The sequence below is a fragment of the Amborella trichopoda genome, chromosome 12, assembly GCF_054954075.1.
Source record: "Amborella trichopoda isolate Santa Cruz 75 chromosome 12, AtrichopodaSantaCruz75HAP2 v2.0, whole genome shotgun sequence".
NCBI classification, from domain to species: domain Eukaryota; kingdom Viridiplantae; phylum Streptophyta; class Magnoliopsida; order Amborellales; family Amborellaceae; genus Amborella; species Amborella trichopoda.
The window spans coordinates 34,108,729-34,127,449 of record NC_142347.1 but is presented as its reverse complement, the minus strand read 5'-3'; the positions used below and the strand labels follow the sequence as shown (position 1 = coordinate 34,127,449).

Here is an 18,721-nt window from a genome sequence, read left to right as displayed (position 1 = left end):
CCCACAAAGAAATTATCAGATATGCTCTTGCAAGTCATATAAAAACCAGGCATTAGCACAATGAATGAATCTTTTATCGCAAAAAACAAAAATAACAATAATAATAATAATAATAATGGAATGGAAGAAATACAGGAAAGAAACTTGGAAAGTACGCTATCGATTGTTCACTAATCCCCTTAATAACAAGCAACAAGGAAATTCAAAAATATTACCAATCAGTAAGATCCAAATGAATTGTCAAATGGACATATCAAAAGGTAGAGAATTTATTTATTTAGTCATTCATTCATTTTGCCTGAGAAATTAGATGATACGTCACGTTTAACCAGTTTAGCAATGTACAACATTTTGCATTTCCAGAAATTCAAGACACACACAATCTGTGACCTTTCACTGCAGGAGGGAGAGAGAGAGAGAATTACTATCTACAGTTGGGTGGAGGGGAGCGATAGAATCCAATACATAAACAACCTACTCTTGTTGTAACAAGGAGAGAGAGAATCCAACACACAAGCAACCAACTCTCATTAAATATTGAGATAGAGAGAGAAAGAGAGAGAGAATCAACAGTCAAGAACCAACTCTCATTATAACAAGGAGAGATAGAGAATACAACAGACAACCAAACAGAGAGAGGGGGAGGACGGGCGGGAGGGAAAGTGAGTGAGAGCAAACAGACACATTTTCTCAACTCATGAGCTTACCTGTGAACAAGCATTCTGACCCGGCTCTCATCCCCTTCACGCCTCCCATACCTCAAACCCTTCCTCCCTCCTTTAACCAAACCCCCTTCCTCCTCTGCATCTTCTCCCCCAACAAAACCTAACAATTCCTCTGAATTCCCCGCTGAAAGCATCTCCCGAAATTCCTCCAAATACTCGACCCTAAGCTTCTTCCCTTTATACTCTTCACTAACCCTAGCAAGCCCTTTTACATCAAACCCCCTCACCCATGGCCTACCTGCAAATCCACCATTGAACTCCCTCATTATGGACCGATATTCTTCCCTAGCAGCTCTAACCCGCAGAGCTGCATCCATGGCTTGTCTCTCCAACTCCGAGAGAGGCTTCTCCCCCCCTTCTTCATCTCGCTTCTTTTCTAGGGCTTGGGTAAGGCGATTTGCTTTGCGGTTGGCCTTCTGAATCTCCTTTTTACGAAGAGCGTGAACTATTTTGGGGGTAGGAAAAACGCCTTTACGGACGAGTTTTTGCTTGATTCTTCGGGTGTCTGGCTCGAATTGGGAGGGATATTTAGGGTTGGTATTTGGATTTTGAGGAGGAAGGGGAAGCATAGTGGTTTGCATTTGCATTTTGGCTGCAGAGAAATGTATACAGAGGAAGATGGAGAGGTCTTTCAGAGGCTACATACGGCGGGAATCAAACGTTGGGATTTTACACAATGAGAGTATTTATGCGGGAATCTCAATTGCATGCAATGAAACATGCGGAAAGGAGCTTACAGTTATTCTTAGCGATTAGATGTAAAATTGGAGGGTTAAGAGGTTTCACAAGAGCATCTTCTTTTATATTTTTGAGTGATGCTCTTATCGTTTAATTTAAAATTTAATGAACAAGAATAATTATAAAGGCATATAATAAAAAATAAAAATAATTATTTGTATATTTTTTCGTATGGATGAAATTTAAAAAAATAACCATTTATCATTTGTACAAAGAGTTTATAATCATGTTTGTTTTTTAAATTTCAAAATAGGTAATTGTAAAAGTGTCATTAAGTATACAAAAAATTAAAATTTATTTAAAATACAGACCTTTTATATATAGATATTTCTGCTCGTGTCCCCTTAAATATTATTTCTTGATCAATCCCATGAAAAAAAGTTTAAATCTTTTAGGCTTGCGTCAGTAAATTGCAAAAATTGTACGGACCACTTTTGTACATTATGCCGACCAATTTTCTTTGTTACAAAAAAAAAAAAATTGTGTGCTCTGCCCTTCAGTAGAACAACCTTTTTGCCTCTAAAAAGTCAACCATTTGCCCAATCTCAGTCAAATCTATCGATAAACCCCTTTGAAAAAAAACTATGAAGACTGTTAAATCTGAAATATTTACCTTTTTGTTTTCTTAAAAGAACTATTTGAAAATGACCTCTGAAAATTCACAATATCTAACATCACTGCCTTCCCTTTGAAATCAAATGGCCTTTGAGTAATGGCCTCTGAAAAATCCCTCTGAAATTTGATCTAAAACCCATTTCTGTATTTACTTTTGAAAAATGACTTTTGAAAACAACTGATCTGCCTTATCTAAAAAACTGCCCCTCTATTTGTTTTTGCTTATGGATATTGATCTCAGGGTCTAGATCTGTTTCAAATCTCACCCCACCACTCTGATACATTATTGTCATTGACGCTTTGAAACCCTTTTTTAGTACAATGATAAATTACTCCACAGTGTGATAACCCTAACATAAGAATATATATATATATATATATATATATATATATATATATATATATATATAAAGAGAGAGAGAGAAAAAAAAAGTTTATATAAGGTTGCAACATTAAAATGTAGAATCACATATGCACCTAAAAAATCTACCGAAAATGTTGTTTTAATGTTGAAAAAGCCCTTTAATCAATAATCTTGACATTGAGATCTATGAATATGAAAAAAAAAAAAGTTTTTGAATCTCAAAAATAGTGCATCTTGCAACACATTATCTAGACCGTCCATTTTCAAGATTTTTATATATTTATAGATCTACTTGATTTTAACTATTTTTGGAATTTAAAATTTTCTAATTAGGTATGAAAATAGATTTTAAAATACTACTAAGAATTTTTTACAACAAAATTACATGCTATGATAAAATTTTAAGGTGCGCCTTAATTGGATTGGTTAACGTTGCAACCTTATAGAAACCGTACCCTATATATATATATATATATATATATATATATATATATATATGGGGGAAAAGATCTTGTCAGTCCATGAACTGACAGCTACAGTGTTAGCCAACGGTCCAGATTCAATCCGGACTCAATTCAATGGTCACGACCTCATTTTGTATTTTCATTTTCTTTAAACAAATCCAAATCATTTGAAATTTTGAGCGCCTATTCTTCAAAAAATATGAGAATCTGATAAAAATATCAAAAACATAATTCGTAAAATATAAATTGGCCAAAATTGCCTTAAAATGTTTCTTATTTTTGGTAATTTATATTGTACGTATTTTTATTTTTATTTATTTTTATTAGGTACGCCTTGATGAGAAGAATGAACACCTAAAATTTCAAGTGATTTGAATTTGTAAAGGAAAATAAAAATTCAAATACAAAATAAAGTCGTGATCATCAAATCGGACCAGATTCAATATGGGCCATTACATGACGTTGTAGTTGACATACCGAAAGTGTAAGAAATTTTGGCTTGCATATAGCTTGAGGAATGCCCAATATCTATAATCTTTCAGTGCGTATTGGACGGTCCTTAATCTCCCTCTTTCCTCTCAACAATTTCAAAAGCCTAACCCTAACACACTACAAACTACCCCCTTACACACGCCCTCTCTCTCTCTTTCCCATTTCTCTTCCTCTCCCTCTATCTCTCTCTCTCCCCCACTCTCTCTCTTTCCCATTTCTCTTCCTCTCCCTCTATCTCTCTCTCTCCCCCACTTCTCTGCGCAACAACCCCACTTCCTCTCGCTCTCTCTCCCATTCCTCTACTTCTCCCTCTCTCCCTCTACCTAAAATTCCAAAGTTCCCCACCATTTCTCCTTTTTTCCTCTATCAATATCTCTACGTCTTTCTCCCTAGCACACAATAGTTGCCTTCCATTAGCTGTGGTGTGGGTTCTTCATGGAAGCTGGCTATGAGAGGTGAGACAAAGAGAGTGAAGAGCTTAGCATGCATTGTTGTATGATGTGAGATACAGAGAAAGGGGGAAGCTTGTAGGTGTGGGTTGGAAGCAGGGGTGCGTTGTGAGTGAGATAAAATGAGAGATGAACATCCAAATTGTTGTTAACATGAATGTTAGAGATAGAATGGTGGTGGGAAGGGTTGGAACATGGGTGGGTTGTGGGAGAGGTCAGTTAGAGAGAGAGACAAATACCAAACATCTTGATTTTAGGTGCACTAGCAAGAGTGAGAGAGCGATAAAGAGGGTGGATGCTTCTTGGGCCTTCGTTAGCTGGCTGACCTTGAGTTTTCCTCTTCGAGCTTTTATCATTAGTGTTTGTTTGGGAGCTTTGTGAAGCATAGGACTCCAAAATCTAATAGATTTTTATTTTTAAATATATTGTTGTGGCCTTTTACATATTTTAAAACTCACTAACGATAGGAATGATTGGTTTTTTTACTCATACATCGTTTTGATGATGTTTATAGAAGTCTCTCAAATAAAGAACTGGAACTGGGAAAAGGACTTAACAAATGAGAATGGCAAAATCTTGGAAAACACTTGAAATATGTATTGTTTTATATCTTTAAGGGTTTGTAAATTAAAAGTTACATGCACGATGCTTGAACTTCCTCAATCTCAGTCATGTCAATAGCGAGAGAGAGACTATGTGTCAGGGAAAAAGAGCGAGCGAGAGTGAGAGAGCTCTGACATTATCTACAGAGCAATACTTCTAAAAATAATGCTTGTAGAGAGAGATGTGTAAAGAAAGAGAGAAAGAAATGGATAGAGAGATAAAAAAATCCCTAACTTGAATGTGTAGAGAGAGACTTTATGAGCTATTATGTTGTATGAACTCATTCGATTGTCGATTATTTTATGATATATTTTAATAATTAAAAAAATTGCATACATCATGTATTCATTTTTTGTATATTCTTATATTAAAATGGAATAATGATGGATATATACATGATTTTTCAACTCATGTGAGCGAAATTCATAATATATTTCTCATTGCATATCTAGGTACCCTCCCATTATCAAATCATGTGATCAAGTTTTGTACATTTATGTGATTATTTATGTGAATGCTCATTAATTTCTATGTACTCTCCATTTCATATTTGATTGCTTATTTCATTCCTTTTCTTTTTTGTATATCCATTAGAAAAGATAAATAAGAAGTGATATATATATATATATATATATATATATATATATATATATATATATATATATATATATATATATTTATTCCATGTGCTTCTTAAAAATATTTGTCGTATCCTAGAGAAAGAGATAAAAAAAAGGGAAGGATAGCATGTACTTCCTAAAAATGTTGCCTGTGAGCGAGGCATGAGTCTTAGGTGTTATTAACTACCCATAAAAACGGTGCTTCTCTCTCTATCTCTTTCATAGAATATTAGAAATAGAGTTTAAGAAAATGTATATATTCACACTATATACTTCTTAGCCCATATTCCTCATCCAAGAGGGGCGTCATCTCTCTTATTTCTCTTATATCTTTCTGTTTTTCGTTTTTTTCCCTTAATCAACTATAGCTAATAGTTTTGTTCATTATAGTTTCTTTGTTTTTATTGATGAGTGGTAGTCAATTTATTGTAGATTTTTGAGCACGTATGGGAAATTGAGTAAGAGGACAATAACAAAGTATGTTCCAACTCTATACTTAGCCGATGTTATTGTTCATCTATTTTGATTTTTTATTTTTTAAATTGAGTTTTTGATAATAATGATAATAATTAATAATTATAAGAACGATTGTAGGATTATTATCGTAATAATTTGTTATTTACATCTTATATTATGCTTTAATTATACATTTTTAAGCTTTTTTACAATAGATTTTAAAAGTCCTAAATATTAACATTGATACAAGACTCGTCACTACAAACTAAAAGTCTTTTGAAGATAAATTATGAATTTATGTGCTCATTAATTTTATTTATGGCCAATCTTTCAATAAATTTTTAATGTTATCAAAAATATTTTTCTTTTCATGGAAATAATTTTTATTAGCAAATTTAAATAATAGCTTTATTTTTATAATTTAGTAAATTTAATTTTCTTAAATAGTAAGTTTCTTTGTGTTTCTATGCTTTCTAAAATTACAATAACTTCTAAATTTTATGATAAATTCTCAAATATTTGAAACTAAATGAATTCTAAAAAAAAAGAAAAGTAAAAAGGAGACCAAAGTATCTATTTTTGGGTTTTTTAATAATTTACAAATTTTAAGTACGAATTTTCTAAAATTACAATAAATTTTTATTTTTTATTGCTTTAAACCTTAGTTTACACATTTTTCCTTTTGAGAGTTTTAAGCCATAAAAATGTAAATTTTTTATGCTTTAGAAGTAATTTCTTATCCATTCTGTCAAATATAATAATATAGTGTATATTGGCTTCTCTTTAGGTCACTCTTCTCTCATTATATTTTATAGTTAGTATAACAATAAGTTCTTTTGTTATTAGTATGGTTTGTTTGTCTTTCATATCAAATGTGCGTTTTGATAGAAGAATGCACACAACTTATTAAGCATGTGGTGTTGACTATTGTTTGTATCGTGTTTGCTTGTTTTCATCTAGTATCATCCTTATAGTTACGGTATAGTACTATTTACAATTGTTCATCATTCATAAGTTCATTAGGTTATAAGAGGTGGCAATATATATATATATATATATATATATATATATATATATATATATATATTTTTTTTTTTTTAACAATTAGTTGAAATAGAGTTGCTGCCTTTCCATAAAATATGCATAGCATATTGATGGATCATATATATGAGAAATTTGTGATTGCTTATTCTATTGTTACGTGCAATACACATAATCCAACTAGTAATATATTACATGAAAGTTTCTTTTAATGCAAAAATATATACCATAAATAGTATATATAGTATTATATTGAATAATATATTGTAATGAAAATTTTCCAAAATAGTTTTAAAAAGGGTTTTGAAAAGTTTTCTAAGGAATGAAAATTATTATATTAAATAATATAATAATAATATACATGATAATATAATTCAAATATATGATGTTTTTATATATATTTATTTAAAACAAATATAATATATGATAAATATAATGAAATGATAGAATATAATGTATTACATATTATATTCTATAATTTTATTTTAGGGAAAATATCTCTACTCACCCTAATTTGGTGTATCATTTTTTTGTAGAACCTCAAATTTAAAGTATATTTGGTGGCATTAACTTTTTTAAAAAGCTATATTCTAACCCCCTAATCCCAATTAACTTAAATGTTTTATTTTTTGTGACTTTTTTGCCCTAAATAAATATGTGAAGGACATTGATGCACAACCCCTCTTTAACTCATTTCACTATGTTTCCCTTACCATTTCTCTCGCTCTCACACTCTGCGTCCCTCCTTTGTTCCTCTCTCTCGCACCATCTCTCCCTCCAAACCCTCTCTCTCTCCCTCCCAACTCCCATCTCTCCACAATTTCTTCATCTACTTTATCTCCACACTGTTGCTGATTTTCTCACCCTACAATTTTTGCTCTATCCACTGCTTTTCTCTTTTGGTAGTGGTTGTTGGGGACAGTGGCCTTGATGGGTTGGGGATTGGGGTCTCCTCTTTATTCTCCCTTCTTCTTTGCTCCATCTCTCTATCGTTGGGGCAAGGGTTTTCGATGAATCTCTCTCCATCTCTCTATTGTCCCCTCCATTTTTAGCTTTTCCGTCACTCTCACTCCTCTATCCCACTAGTTGAATGTGTTTTCTCTCTACTGCTTCTCTCTTATACTCTCTCAGGATAACTCTTATACTTTATTCTCTCTCAGTCTCTATATTTTTTCTCTCTAAATTATGTAGTTTTACATCTCTCCTTGCTCTTCTATAGATTTTTATACTTCCTCCCACCTCTCTTTGGGTCTCCTTACTCTCTCTTTGATACCTATATGACATATCTTTGCTTTTGCTTTCTCACAAGCTCTCTCTCTAAGGAAGATGGATTAATATTTGGGACCCTCATCTTTGAGCATGCTTGGTGGGTGGAGACCATGGGGTTGAGAGAGATAGGGTTTGGGGGGAGAGAGCCATTGGGATAGAAGTTTTGGGGAGAGATGGCGAGAGAGAGGAGCAATGCAGGAGAGGTTGCATGTGGATGTCTTTTATGTGTTTGTTTAGGGGAGAAAAAAATATTATAAAGAGCAAATCCTTTGGGTTCATAGGGCCAGGGGTTTAGAAGATAGGTTTTTAGATAAGTTAATGCCTCTAGTTAGAGTTCAGATTTGAGGGTCTATTGAAAAAGGAAACACCAAATTAGGGTGTACATAGATATTTTCCTCTTATTTTATATATTATGTTCTATATTATATTATGTAATCTTATTTTATATGTTATAAGTATATATATTATAATAGTATATTATATTATATTATGTTATATTATTTTTATATATTGTAATGTTATGTTATACATTACATTTTTAAAGAGTAACGTGATCCAAGCTCCCATAAACCTAGGTTTTTCTAATATACGTTAGCTATGGAAAGTAGGTACGATTTGTGATCGGTTTTTCTCCTCATTTATTAGTATGTATTTCTAATTATTTTTTTTGCTCTCTATCAAACATTTTATGGTAGTCAATGTGTGTGCCAAAGCATTAGTTATGTTGCAGAGATTGTTCACCATAGTTTGTATCTATCTTGGTTGAATGTTATAAGAGCTAAAAGTTATCCAAATTAAATTTACACAACCAAAGCGGACCAGCTGATCTGACCACTTGGACCACCTACCAAGGTTGTAGTTGGTCTGGTCCAAAATTTAAACTGCGATTGGCAACAACTCATAATCAATATTTGATTAATCTTGACTAGTTCGACCAACATGTTTTGAATGGTTAGATTTGCCCAACAACCTTGAGCAACTTTGTTTATCCTGTCCAACTGATTTGTCCAATGGCATGAATGATTTGAGTAGACAAGACTCTTCACTAGTTTGATAGCCAGTTTGATCATGATAATGCTGGTCCAAGCCAATTTTATCAAATTCATTTGGGAGAGCTAGAAGAAACGGTCATGGGCTCTACCACCAATTTGGGTGAAGTCTTTGAGTGTATTCAAAAAATAAAAAAATTCAACAAAAATATGTACAAGTAAGCTTCTCCTAAAATTAATATTTACCTTGGGAGATTTTGTCAAAACATTCTCAAGGTATGAACTAATTAACATTGTGTTCGTATCTTCTGATTTAAATTCAATAAGCCTATCAAAATACACATGATCACAAGTTGGAATAGTTAAAAATAGGCACGATTTTAATAATTGATAGTTAGGTATATCTTACTAAATTTTTCTTTATTTAGTGGTATGATTTCGAATATAAATACATGGCCTATTTTGATATTTTGAATATATATCAATGACATTTTCAAAATGTTATGGACCTATTCAAAATGTTGGAATTGGGTTTGCTTTCTTTCGAGGCTATAGCGAAAGAATCAGAATCACATCTAATAATGTAGGCCTAAATATCCTCACGTCTATTTAGATGCTATGCAAGAGTCAAAAGTTGCTTGTTTGGCATCTAGTTATAATCAGGAATAATATGCATTTCTTCACTATATTAATAATTTGAAATAACATGGCTGGAATCACATGTTTTTGACATGATAAGAATTTCAGAATAACATCTTTATATTATGATAAGCTGTTATTTATCCTTTTTTTTTATGTATTATAAAAACCTTTCATGAGTGTTTACATAATTTCAATCGAATATCAATTTTGTGATACCAAATTGAAAAATTGGGCGAATTTTGAGTAGTAAAAGGGTTTAGTAAATTGGACTATAAAATATGTTAGGAAAGTGGAGGAGACTGAATAGGTATACTAATAAGTGACTTTATGTTAATCTTTCTATATCTTCACCTTGCAATCAAATCTATTTGAGATTAATTATGTGGGAGATTTTGTTGAACACAATTATCTCTATCTCTATTGCAGGTTTTTAATTAACTATCTACGTGGATCTTGTTCTGTGGATCTTGCAATCAAATGTATGTGGATCTTGCAATCAAATATATGTGGATTAAGGTTTCAATTAACACTTTCTATGTCTACAACTGAGATGTAAGTTTCAAATTTGAGAAAACCTCGGGAAAATTTCAACTCGGATAAGATCAACCCAAACTTATATATAAAGATTCATGATTTTGCTTTTTTTTTATACAATAATTTAGACAGAGAGAGACAAAGAAACCAATAGAGTTATACGAAGAGTTTTTTGTTTTATCTTTCTTAATTGAGATCATCACCTTATGATCAATCTTGTGGGGTTCTATCCATTTATAAATTTATAATCAAATATTTTTTGCACAATGAATACAAATGCCATTGTTGTTTCTTGGGGTGGCTTTCTCTATATAATTATGCTTTCTTTCTCATATGTTCTTCACAAGTTCAAGATTATTAGACAAATTGTTTTCCATTTTCTCTTTGCTAGTTTCAAGCTATTGTTGTTCCTTGTGATGGTTCTCTCTCTGTATGTACGGAATTATGCACTCTTTCTTCTCAGCTCTTCACAAGTTCAAGATTATTAATACAATTTATTTTCCATTTCCTTTTTGCTGGTTCAATCTGTATTGTTATTGAATCAACAATGAAATCATGTAAATTTTGCATTTTCGATTGTCTTTTTATGTAATTGTTTAACTAAAAAAATATATTTTTATCTTCTTCTTAATTTGATTTTGGGTGCAAAAAGAGAGAATGTAAGATCTTTAACTCTCTCTCTCTCTCTCTCAGTATGCATGTGTAAATTACATTAGCTCTGTCTCTCTAAATTACGTTCGCTCTCTCCCTCTCTTTTAATTACACAGTTTTATCTCTAGATTACATTGGCTCTCTCTCTCTAGAACCCTTAATGACCATCACGGCTTTTTAAGTGTCGTGATGTCTCTTAACGACCTTCATGGCTGTTTAAGTGTCGTGCTGCCTCAAAACATTAAATGGTCTATGACCAACATGATAGTGAGTCTACCGTGATGTCTTCACAGTCCTAAGCTTACTGTGAAGGCTATTTTGGTAAAAAGTACAAATAATGAAAAATGGGTATGACTGAGGTTTTTGGAAGTTTAAGATTTATTTCATTAACATAAATTTTATATAATTTCTCAAGAAAAAAATTCAGAATTATGGTTCATTAAATGCCAGTTGAAGCTAAATTTGAACATAGCTTGCCGGTCCAAAAATCTAGCTTGGGCTAGATCTGTTAGTAGTTGATGTTGGTAATGTTACATCACAAGTATGATTCCTACTATTAAATTACCCTAGGAAAGGCTGTCTGTCCAAACTCCAAACCTGATTTGATTGGATAATTTGTCAAAACTCACTGTTTGAATGTATTAATTACAAATCTTATTCAAGTAGTTGATCAACTGATTCCACACAAGTCCATAATATTGTGTAATACAGGTAACAAAATCCTAGACATCCTTGTTCATAATCTTCAACAAATTTAACAACAACTAATTTCCATTGTTGAAAGGCTTGAAAACTTTATTGAAAATTAATCAAAATAACGAGAAGATGGGGCTCAGGTGGCCAAACTGGCCTTGCTAGGTCCTAGTTGACTCGATGAACAAGTTGACTTAAACCTTTGGCTACCCACTAGGTTCTAGACTCCTAGTTGACTCAATGAACAAGTTGACTTAGACCGTTCGACATTGTCGGCACACCAAGCAGGTAACTTTTTTAAAAAATATATAAAAAATTAGCTAACAAATGAAAAACTAAAAAATATATATTGCACATTTTTCTTTACATGAAATTATAGAAAACATATGAATTCTTAGAGTTGGGTTGTTGTTTGAGTGCCACATAGTTATTTCACGTTTAAAATAATTAAATCTCAATAATGACATTCATGTGATGGATTAAAATTCAACATTTTATTCAAATGAGTCAATATGTATCTAAAATCAAACTGAATAACGTGGTGTCTCATTGGAATCATGACAATTGTGGCCCCAAACATCACATAGTTGCTTTGAAAAAATAACTTCCATGTTGAGAAAATACAAAATTGAGCAAAAACTCTTATGATGACTACTCCAGTTAGAAAATGCAATACTTTTGGCAACAAACATGTGATTGAGAGATAATTCTACAAAGGTTGGGATATGCAAATGAAGTGATTGAGAGATAATCATATGAAGGTTGGGATATACAAATGAAGCAAAACTATTCATGCCCTTGCTAGAGCATACTGCCTATTTACACTTTTGGGTAAAATATAATGTAGGGTTAATTTTAGGATCCCAAAATTTGTAGATCTAAGCTCTTCAATTCATGGTTTAACCTAATTTTTTTTATGAATAATGCCTCAAGATTAAATTTTTTGTATGATAATGCCTCAAGATTGAAGAGATATTGTCCAATTTTTTTAGGTGGATATCTAAGTGTCGGAAAACTTAAAATTTATACTTTCTTTTTTAAAAATAATCATCTAATGATTTTTTTTTGGTTAGTATAGTGTTGCACCTTCTTTCAAGAGAAAATGAGAAATACCGTTTAATTGGTTAGAGAGGTGAGAATCTCGTAATCAAAACTCTCTCTATCCAATCAACCCAAACTTATATAAAGGACTCTTGGTTTTCCTTTTTTTCGCTTAGAAAGAAATCATATGATAATTTAGAGACACAGGAAATTTTCTCTGTCAGAAAGAAGTCATATGGTAATTTAGAGACACAAGAAATTTTCTCTCTCAGAAAGAAGTCATATGAGATTTTAGAGATGACATACGAAGAGTTTTTTCTCTCAGAAGAAGTCATACGAGAATATAGAGATAGAGGGAAACCAGTAGAGACTCGAAAATTTAGAGATAGAGGGAAACCAGTAGAGACTCGAGAATTTAGAGATATAGGAAACCAATAGAGACATACAAAGAGTTTTCACTTGCATCAAGGTGAGTTCTCCTTGTAGTTTTGGTTCTCTTTTTCATCTTAATCCTGTCTTTTTGGTTCTCTTTTTCATCTTAATCCTGTTTTTCTTAATTGAGTGCATCATCTTATGTTCAATCTTGTGGTTTCTATCTATTTATTAACTTATGATCAATCTTGTAGTTTCTATCTATTTATTAACTTGCAATCAAATATTTGTCGTACAATGAATGCCATATCCATATGCCATTGTTGTTTCTTGGAGTGGTTCTATCTAAGTAGGTATGGAATTATGTTTGGAATTATGCTTTTTTTCTTTTTAGTTCTTCACAAGTTTAGGATTAGTAAGACAATTTGTTTTTCATTTTCTCTTTGTTGGTTCAATGTGTGATGCTAGTGAGTAAATAGTGAAATATGTAAATTCTACATTTTCAATTGTTTCTTTGTGTTAATTGTTTAATCAGAAACACATTTTTTTATCTTCTTCTTAATTTGATTTTGTATGACAGAGAGGGATTGTAAAACTACTATTTATTTTTTCATTTTCTTGGGTCAGTCAGGAGCTTGCAATCACTTTGTCTCTTCTATTCTAAGCTCCTTAAAATATGTAAGATTATGAAATTTTTTTATTTTTATTTTCTCGAGTTAGGATCATTTAATATCATTCTAATCCTTCTAACCAATCACCCAATGGACTCAATTACATTATATCTCCTTACATCAAGAAAACTCATTTCCAGTTATAACGCAAGTTTTCAATCAATTCTAGAGATACGTGTCAGATATAATGCAAGTTTTCAATCAATTCTAGATATATCTCTCCATAGATCAAGAAAACTCATTGCCAGATATATTGCAAGGTTTCAATCAATTTTTCTCTCTTCAGTAGTCAGATGTAAGGCCAACTCATATCTTATTATGATAAAATCATCCAAAACTATATAAGATTCTTGATTTCCTCATCTTTCTCAGAACTGTGAGAGAAGGTTCATAGAAGAGAATCAAAAGATTTCCTCCTCTTTCTCAAGACTGAGAGAGAAGGTTCACACAAGAGAATCAAAAGATTTCCTCATCTTTTTCAGAACTAAGAGAGAAGGTTCATACAAGAGAACCAAAAGAGACATAACAGAATATGACATCTGTTTTTATATTTTCTTAGAGTTAGAATTGAGAGGGAGAAGGAAAAGAGACATACTAGAATTTAGAGAGAGAGCCAATAGAGTCATACGACCACCAAATTTTGTTTTATTTTTATCATAGTTTTTTGCACCAAGGTGAGTTCTCTTCCTGTCTATGATTCTTTCTCATCTTAATTTGTTTTTTTAAACTGTGTGCATTATTTTATAATTAATCTTGTCGGTTTCTGTTATTAACCGTTTTACTTCATCCTAAATTTCTCATACAATGAGTGTCATATCCATTATTGTTTCTTAAGTTAGTTCTCTCACTGTTGTATCTTGTATGCTTCTCAGTTCTTCACAAGTTCTGATTATTTTCTATTGTTTCTTTACTATATTCATTCTGTGTTGTTATCATGTCAAGCTGTCAACAATGGCATCATATAATTGTTACTGCCTTTTGAGTTGTTTCTTTGTATTCATATTAATTATGTGTTGATATCATGTCAAGTTGTCAACGATGGCATCATGTAATTGCTAGTCTCTTTTGAGTAGTTTCTTTGTATTCATTTAGGAATTGTTTAATCATCAACATCAAAAACAAATGTTTTTATGTTGTTCTTAATTTGTTTTTGGGAGAGAGAGAGAAAGACTAGTTATATTGAGAAGTTTGGTACTTTCTCTTGAAATTATATTCTCTCATTGGAGAAAGAATTTCTCTCTCTAGGGATAAAGGATTTCTATTGTAAAATTACCAGAGTTTTTTTTTTTTTCTTGAGTTAGATAGCATCTTATAATTTTTTCCCTCCTTCTCAATTACATTAGCTCTCACTCCCTCTCTCTTCTATATACACTGCTTAGCAAATTTTTTTCTTGAGTTTGTTAGGATCTTACAATATCACTCTGCATTCCACTCTTAATCCTCTTCTACATATGCTGACCTCTCCTTAAAGTGTTCTTGAGTTCCATGCCTAGTCAAATCGAGGGTGGATTAAGCCTTTGGAGTTGGCCTAGAGAACCAGGGATAGGTCCTACTATATATGGGTTCACATGCAATTCCAGTACTTGAAGAGAAGAGGATAAACCTAGCTCTTGAGAAGAGGACAAACCTAGCTCTTTAGGGATCTAACCGGTGAATAAATTGCCACCAAGATTAAGATCCTGAAGCTTTTTTAGGTTCATGAGACCATGAGGAATGGGGCCTGTAAGAGAGGTTAAGGCCTTTCAGGCCACAAATTAGTGGGTTAGGGATCGAGCCAAAAAGTGCATTGTAGAGTAAATCTAAGTATATGAAGTTTGAAAGGTAACCGATAGTTTCAGGGATTGTTCCTTGGAGATAATTCTTACAAAGATCGAGATTGGTTAAATGGGGGAATGACCTAATGGTTAATTGATTGAGAGTGCCTTCAATATTTGAGTTTGAGAGGTTTGTCTCGATTACGCTTCTATGACCACTGCATCCAGTGCCAGTCCAGCTGTAACAATCAATCTTGTTATTGGTCTTGAACACCCAAAAACCCAAAGTTTGATTTTTAGTCTGATTTTCCAGTTCAGCAATGCTTGAGCTTTCTAGTTATACTCTTGATAAAGCATCAAAAGTATGAATAAGACTGTGAAACATGAACCGCCTCATTCTTTGGTATCAGAGAACTGAGCTCAATGGTCAACTTTCCCTAACACATGACGACTCATTATGTCTTAGTTTGGTAGTCATGAGCTCGATGCAATGCCCGTACTGTTGAAAGCTGTAGAAATGTGAAAAGTTTTCTAGCAATTTCTTCCAAGAAGTAGTTGATTGTGGTAGCAATTTTGCATACCATGAAGTGCATTAGCAATAAGTGTTCGTTTCTAGAGGTTCCATCTCATGCAGCTATTAAACGAGCTACATTTTCATGAGTGGAACAAGTTCCATCAAATTTTTAGAAGTTAGGATGATGGAATCTTAAAAGGAATGGCATGTTGTTTATATAAGACAAATGTGGCTTTTCACATGCCTCTGGTAGATTGATGCTAGGAATCTGTATACTCCTAAGCCCTTCCTTGACCATCTTGTGTATCTACTCCATCATGAAATATGTTTGTTCCCAACTGACACGACCAAAATAGGAAACTTTTCACAAAAATAAAAAATGCATTTGAAGGGCATTGACACATCTATTAGAAAATTTAGTTTCCTTATTTTGAGAAGGATCCAAGCATTGATAGCCATGAATAACTAGGATCCCTTCTAACTATAAAGCTATTTGAAGGATCCCTTCTAACTATGAAGCTATTTGAAAGACTTGGTAATTCTGATGCAATCTAATTTACACAAGTGAATGACATGGACTTTTTATTTCTTTTTTTGAATTATGCTAATTGTATTTTAATAATTCTTTTGTTTGTTTTCTTTTACCTCTTTATTTATCTCCATGGCTTAACTTCGACTTTACTTGTTTTGTACTCATTTAGTTGCTTAATGTATTTCTTTGTGAATTTATCTTTGCAACAATGATAGTCATTCAAGCATTCCACATTTTAGTTATCTATCTTAGGGACTAAAATTACTAATTAATTGGATCTTTTTATATGGTTTTAGGCTCTGAATTATTAACTTGGAGAAACTTGGAGAAGAAACGAAGTGGAACGACAATGAAATAGAAGAGGAACAAATGCAATTTTATAATCAATCTAGCAAATGTTAAGTTCCCCTTAGTTATGGGTTTTATCCAAGTGATGAACAAGTTTACATTTATTATTTGCAGAGAAAGATCAATTCTCTTACAATACCTGCAGACATCATTAAAGATCTTGATATCTACAACTTTGACCCTTGGGCTCTCTCTGGTGAGTTCAATTACAAATAAATAAAAATAATCATAGATTAGTATAACATATAACCCAACCCATTTTGCTTATGAAGTACTAAAGCACATCATTTTAATACTTGAGTTTAGCTATAGTACCAAATCACAATCTTGTTAAGCCATTTAAACCTGTTACTGATTTTGTCATCTTTCTTTGGATAAGTTAAGCCTAAGTTAAAACCAGAACTAAAATTATAAACCCTATTAATGTATTTCTGATTTCATCAACATAATATGTTGGTGTTGTCGACTGTGATACAATAGAATGTGAATAATGTGACTTAAAATCAGAACTAGACTCATCAAGTTAATTGGTATATCTATATGTGCATGATTGCATCCGTATAATTTGGTGGGATTGCATCCTATGATACAGATTAAAACATACAATACGCTTATATGTTCAAGATCGCTTCCTTTGGAAAGAGGGCTTTAAGCCGCTCTACTAATATAAGAAAGAGTTGTCTACAACCGTTCTTTATCCACTTGAATGTTGAGATAAATCATTCCCATTGTTAAGTTTATTAAGGAGTAGGTTTGTTCATCAAAACCATTCCTCACTAGCAATCGACGATTGAATTATATATATAGCAACATGTCATGCTAAACTTTTCATCATTTTCATTATCCGTTTTGTAACCTCGGCAATTTTTTAAATGTTTTTTAAGTTCAAAGCCATATATAAAATATGTTAAAACTCGGTGGTACGAGAGAAGTTAAGGACTAAAAGTGTAAAAGGAAACAATGCATATTATGGACGATAAATTTACTACTAAATTGTAAAATATGCGAAATCATTTATAAAAACTTTCAACAGACATTGCAAATGAACTCTAAAAGCCCCCAAGAGTATTATAAAAAGGCAGGAAGAAGAAACAACAAATGGAAACAAAATGAAGCTATACTCTTATATCCCATCAAAGCAACTTAAAAAATGTCCTTTCAAGAAAATAATACGTGAGCCTTGCAATCTATTATGACTCACTAGTAAACAAATGCAATTGCATGATCCTATACAAGAAATTGGTCTAGCCATACTACAGATTCAATGCTGAAAATTTCAATATATAGTCTAAAAGTCTAAACTACCAACCAGGTAAAGTGACTCTACCTCCAACTAAATCAATTAGAAGACTAAAAACTAACCGTAATAACTGGTACAATTATTGAAAAGGATGCAAATATCTAGTAGAATAAAAATTTTATTAGGTATGATGTAAAATAAATATTCGCAAACATAAGGTTCTCAATAAAGTAACTCTAGGACATTGTAACCAAAAGTTCCCAAGATTCGAGTGAAATGCAGCCTAGCCAACCATATTCAGAGCCTGATTTGAAAGGTTCATAATCTGCAATTTTGACTTTGGAGTGTTCAAATAGAATGACAGTGTGTGATGTGACATCTCTATAAATGCTAGATAGTTGTACCTTATCATGTAAGTATTTGAGTCCCCTTGTAGCATCAATTACAATTTTACCCAATCAAGCATTAGACCAGACTAGGCTCCTTGAACTATCTTTCTTTTTGCACATACAAGAAAATTAGAACTGGAAATAAGTCTTTTCAAGTAGAACATAATGCATATTTATAGCAATAGAGTAACTATAGACAAACAATAATGTGAAATGGAAATTCAAAATGCAATGCAAGATATCTTTTAGAGAGCATAATACATGGAGGTTTCCTCAAAATAGTAGCCGACAACTCAACCACGCTGTCATGCCTCAAACTTGAGACTATAGAAATATTGGGATCCACAAAAACTACATACAAAAAGTTATAAATGCTAAAAGCGAGGGGAAAATTAACAAACAACTAGTATCATGAAGTGTACTCCCTCAATATGCAGACAAGTTATGAGGCCACTATTAACTTAAAAGGTCGCATAGAGAGAGTTTGCAAATATACATGAGTTAAAAACTCATCA

General features: G+C 32.2%; 1 protein-coding gene and 1 long non-coding RNA gene across 10 annotated transcripts in view; one reads left to right on the top strand and one right to left on the bottom strand.

Moving 5' to 3' along the window:
• The window catches only part of DG1 (Tetratricopeptide repeat (TPR)-like superfamily protein), a 53,188-nt gene extending 51,803 nt beyond the window's left edge, over positions 1-1,385 (bottom strand). For all 9 annotated transcript variants that reach the window (XR_016046274.1, XR_016046276.1, XR_016046275.1 and 6 more), the window contains exon 1: positions 708-1,385. Coding sequence is in view for 3 of the 9 variants with exons in the window: in XM_006841053.4 (XP_006841116.1) it covers positions 708-1,312 (605 nt within the window). In the remaining 6 variants the exon portion in view is untranslated. The remainder of the gene's footprint in view (positions 1-707) is intronic.
• Positions 1,386-9,689: 8,304 nt separating this feature from the next.
• LOC148779540 (uncharacterized) lies at positions 9,690-16,886 on the top strand. Its single transcript, XR_016046273.1, has 3 exons — positions 9,690-9,774; positions 9,894-10,019; positions 16,526-16,886. It is a non-coding gene; the product is annotated as an uncharacterized LOC148779540 (long non-coding RNA).
• The last annotated feature ends 1,835 nt before the right edge of the window (positions 16,887-18,721 follow it).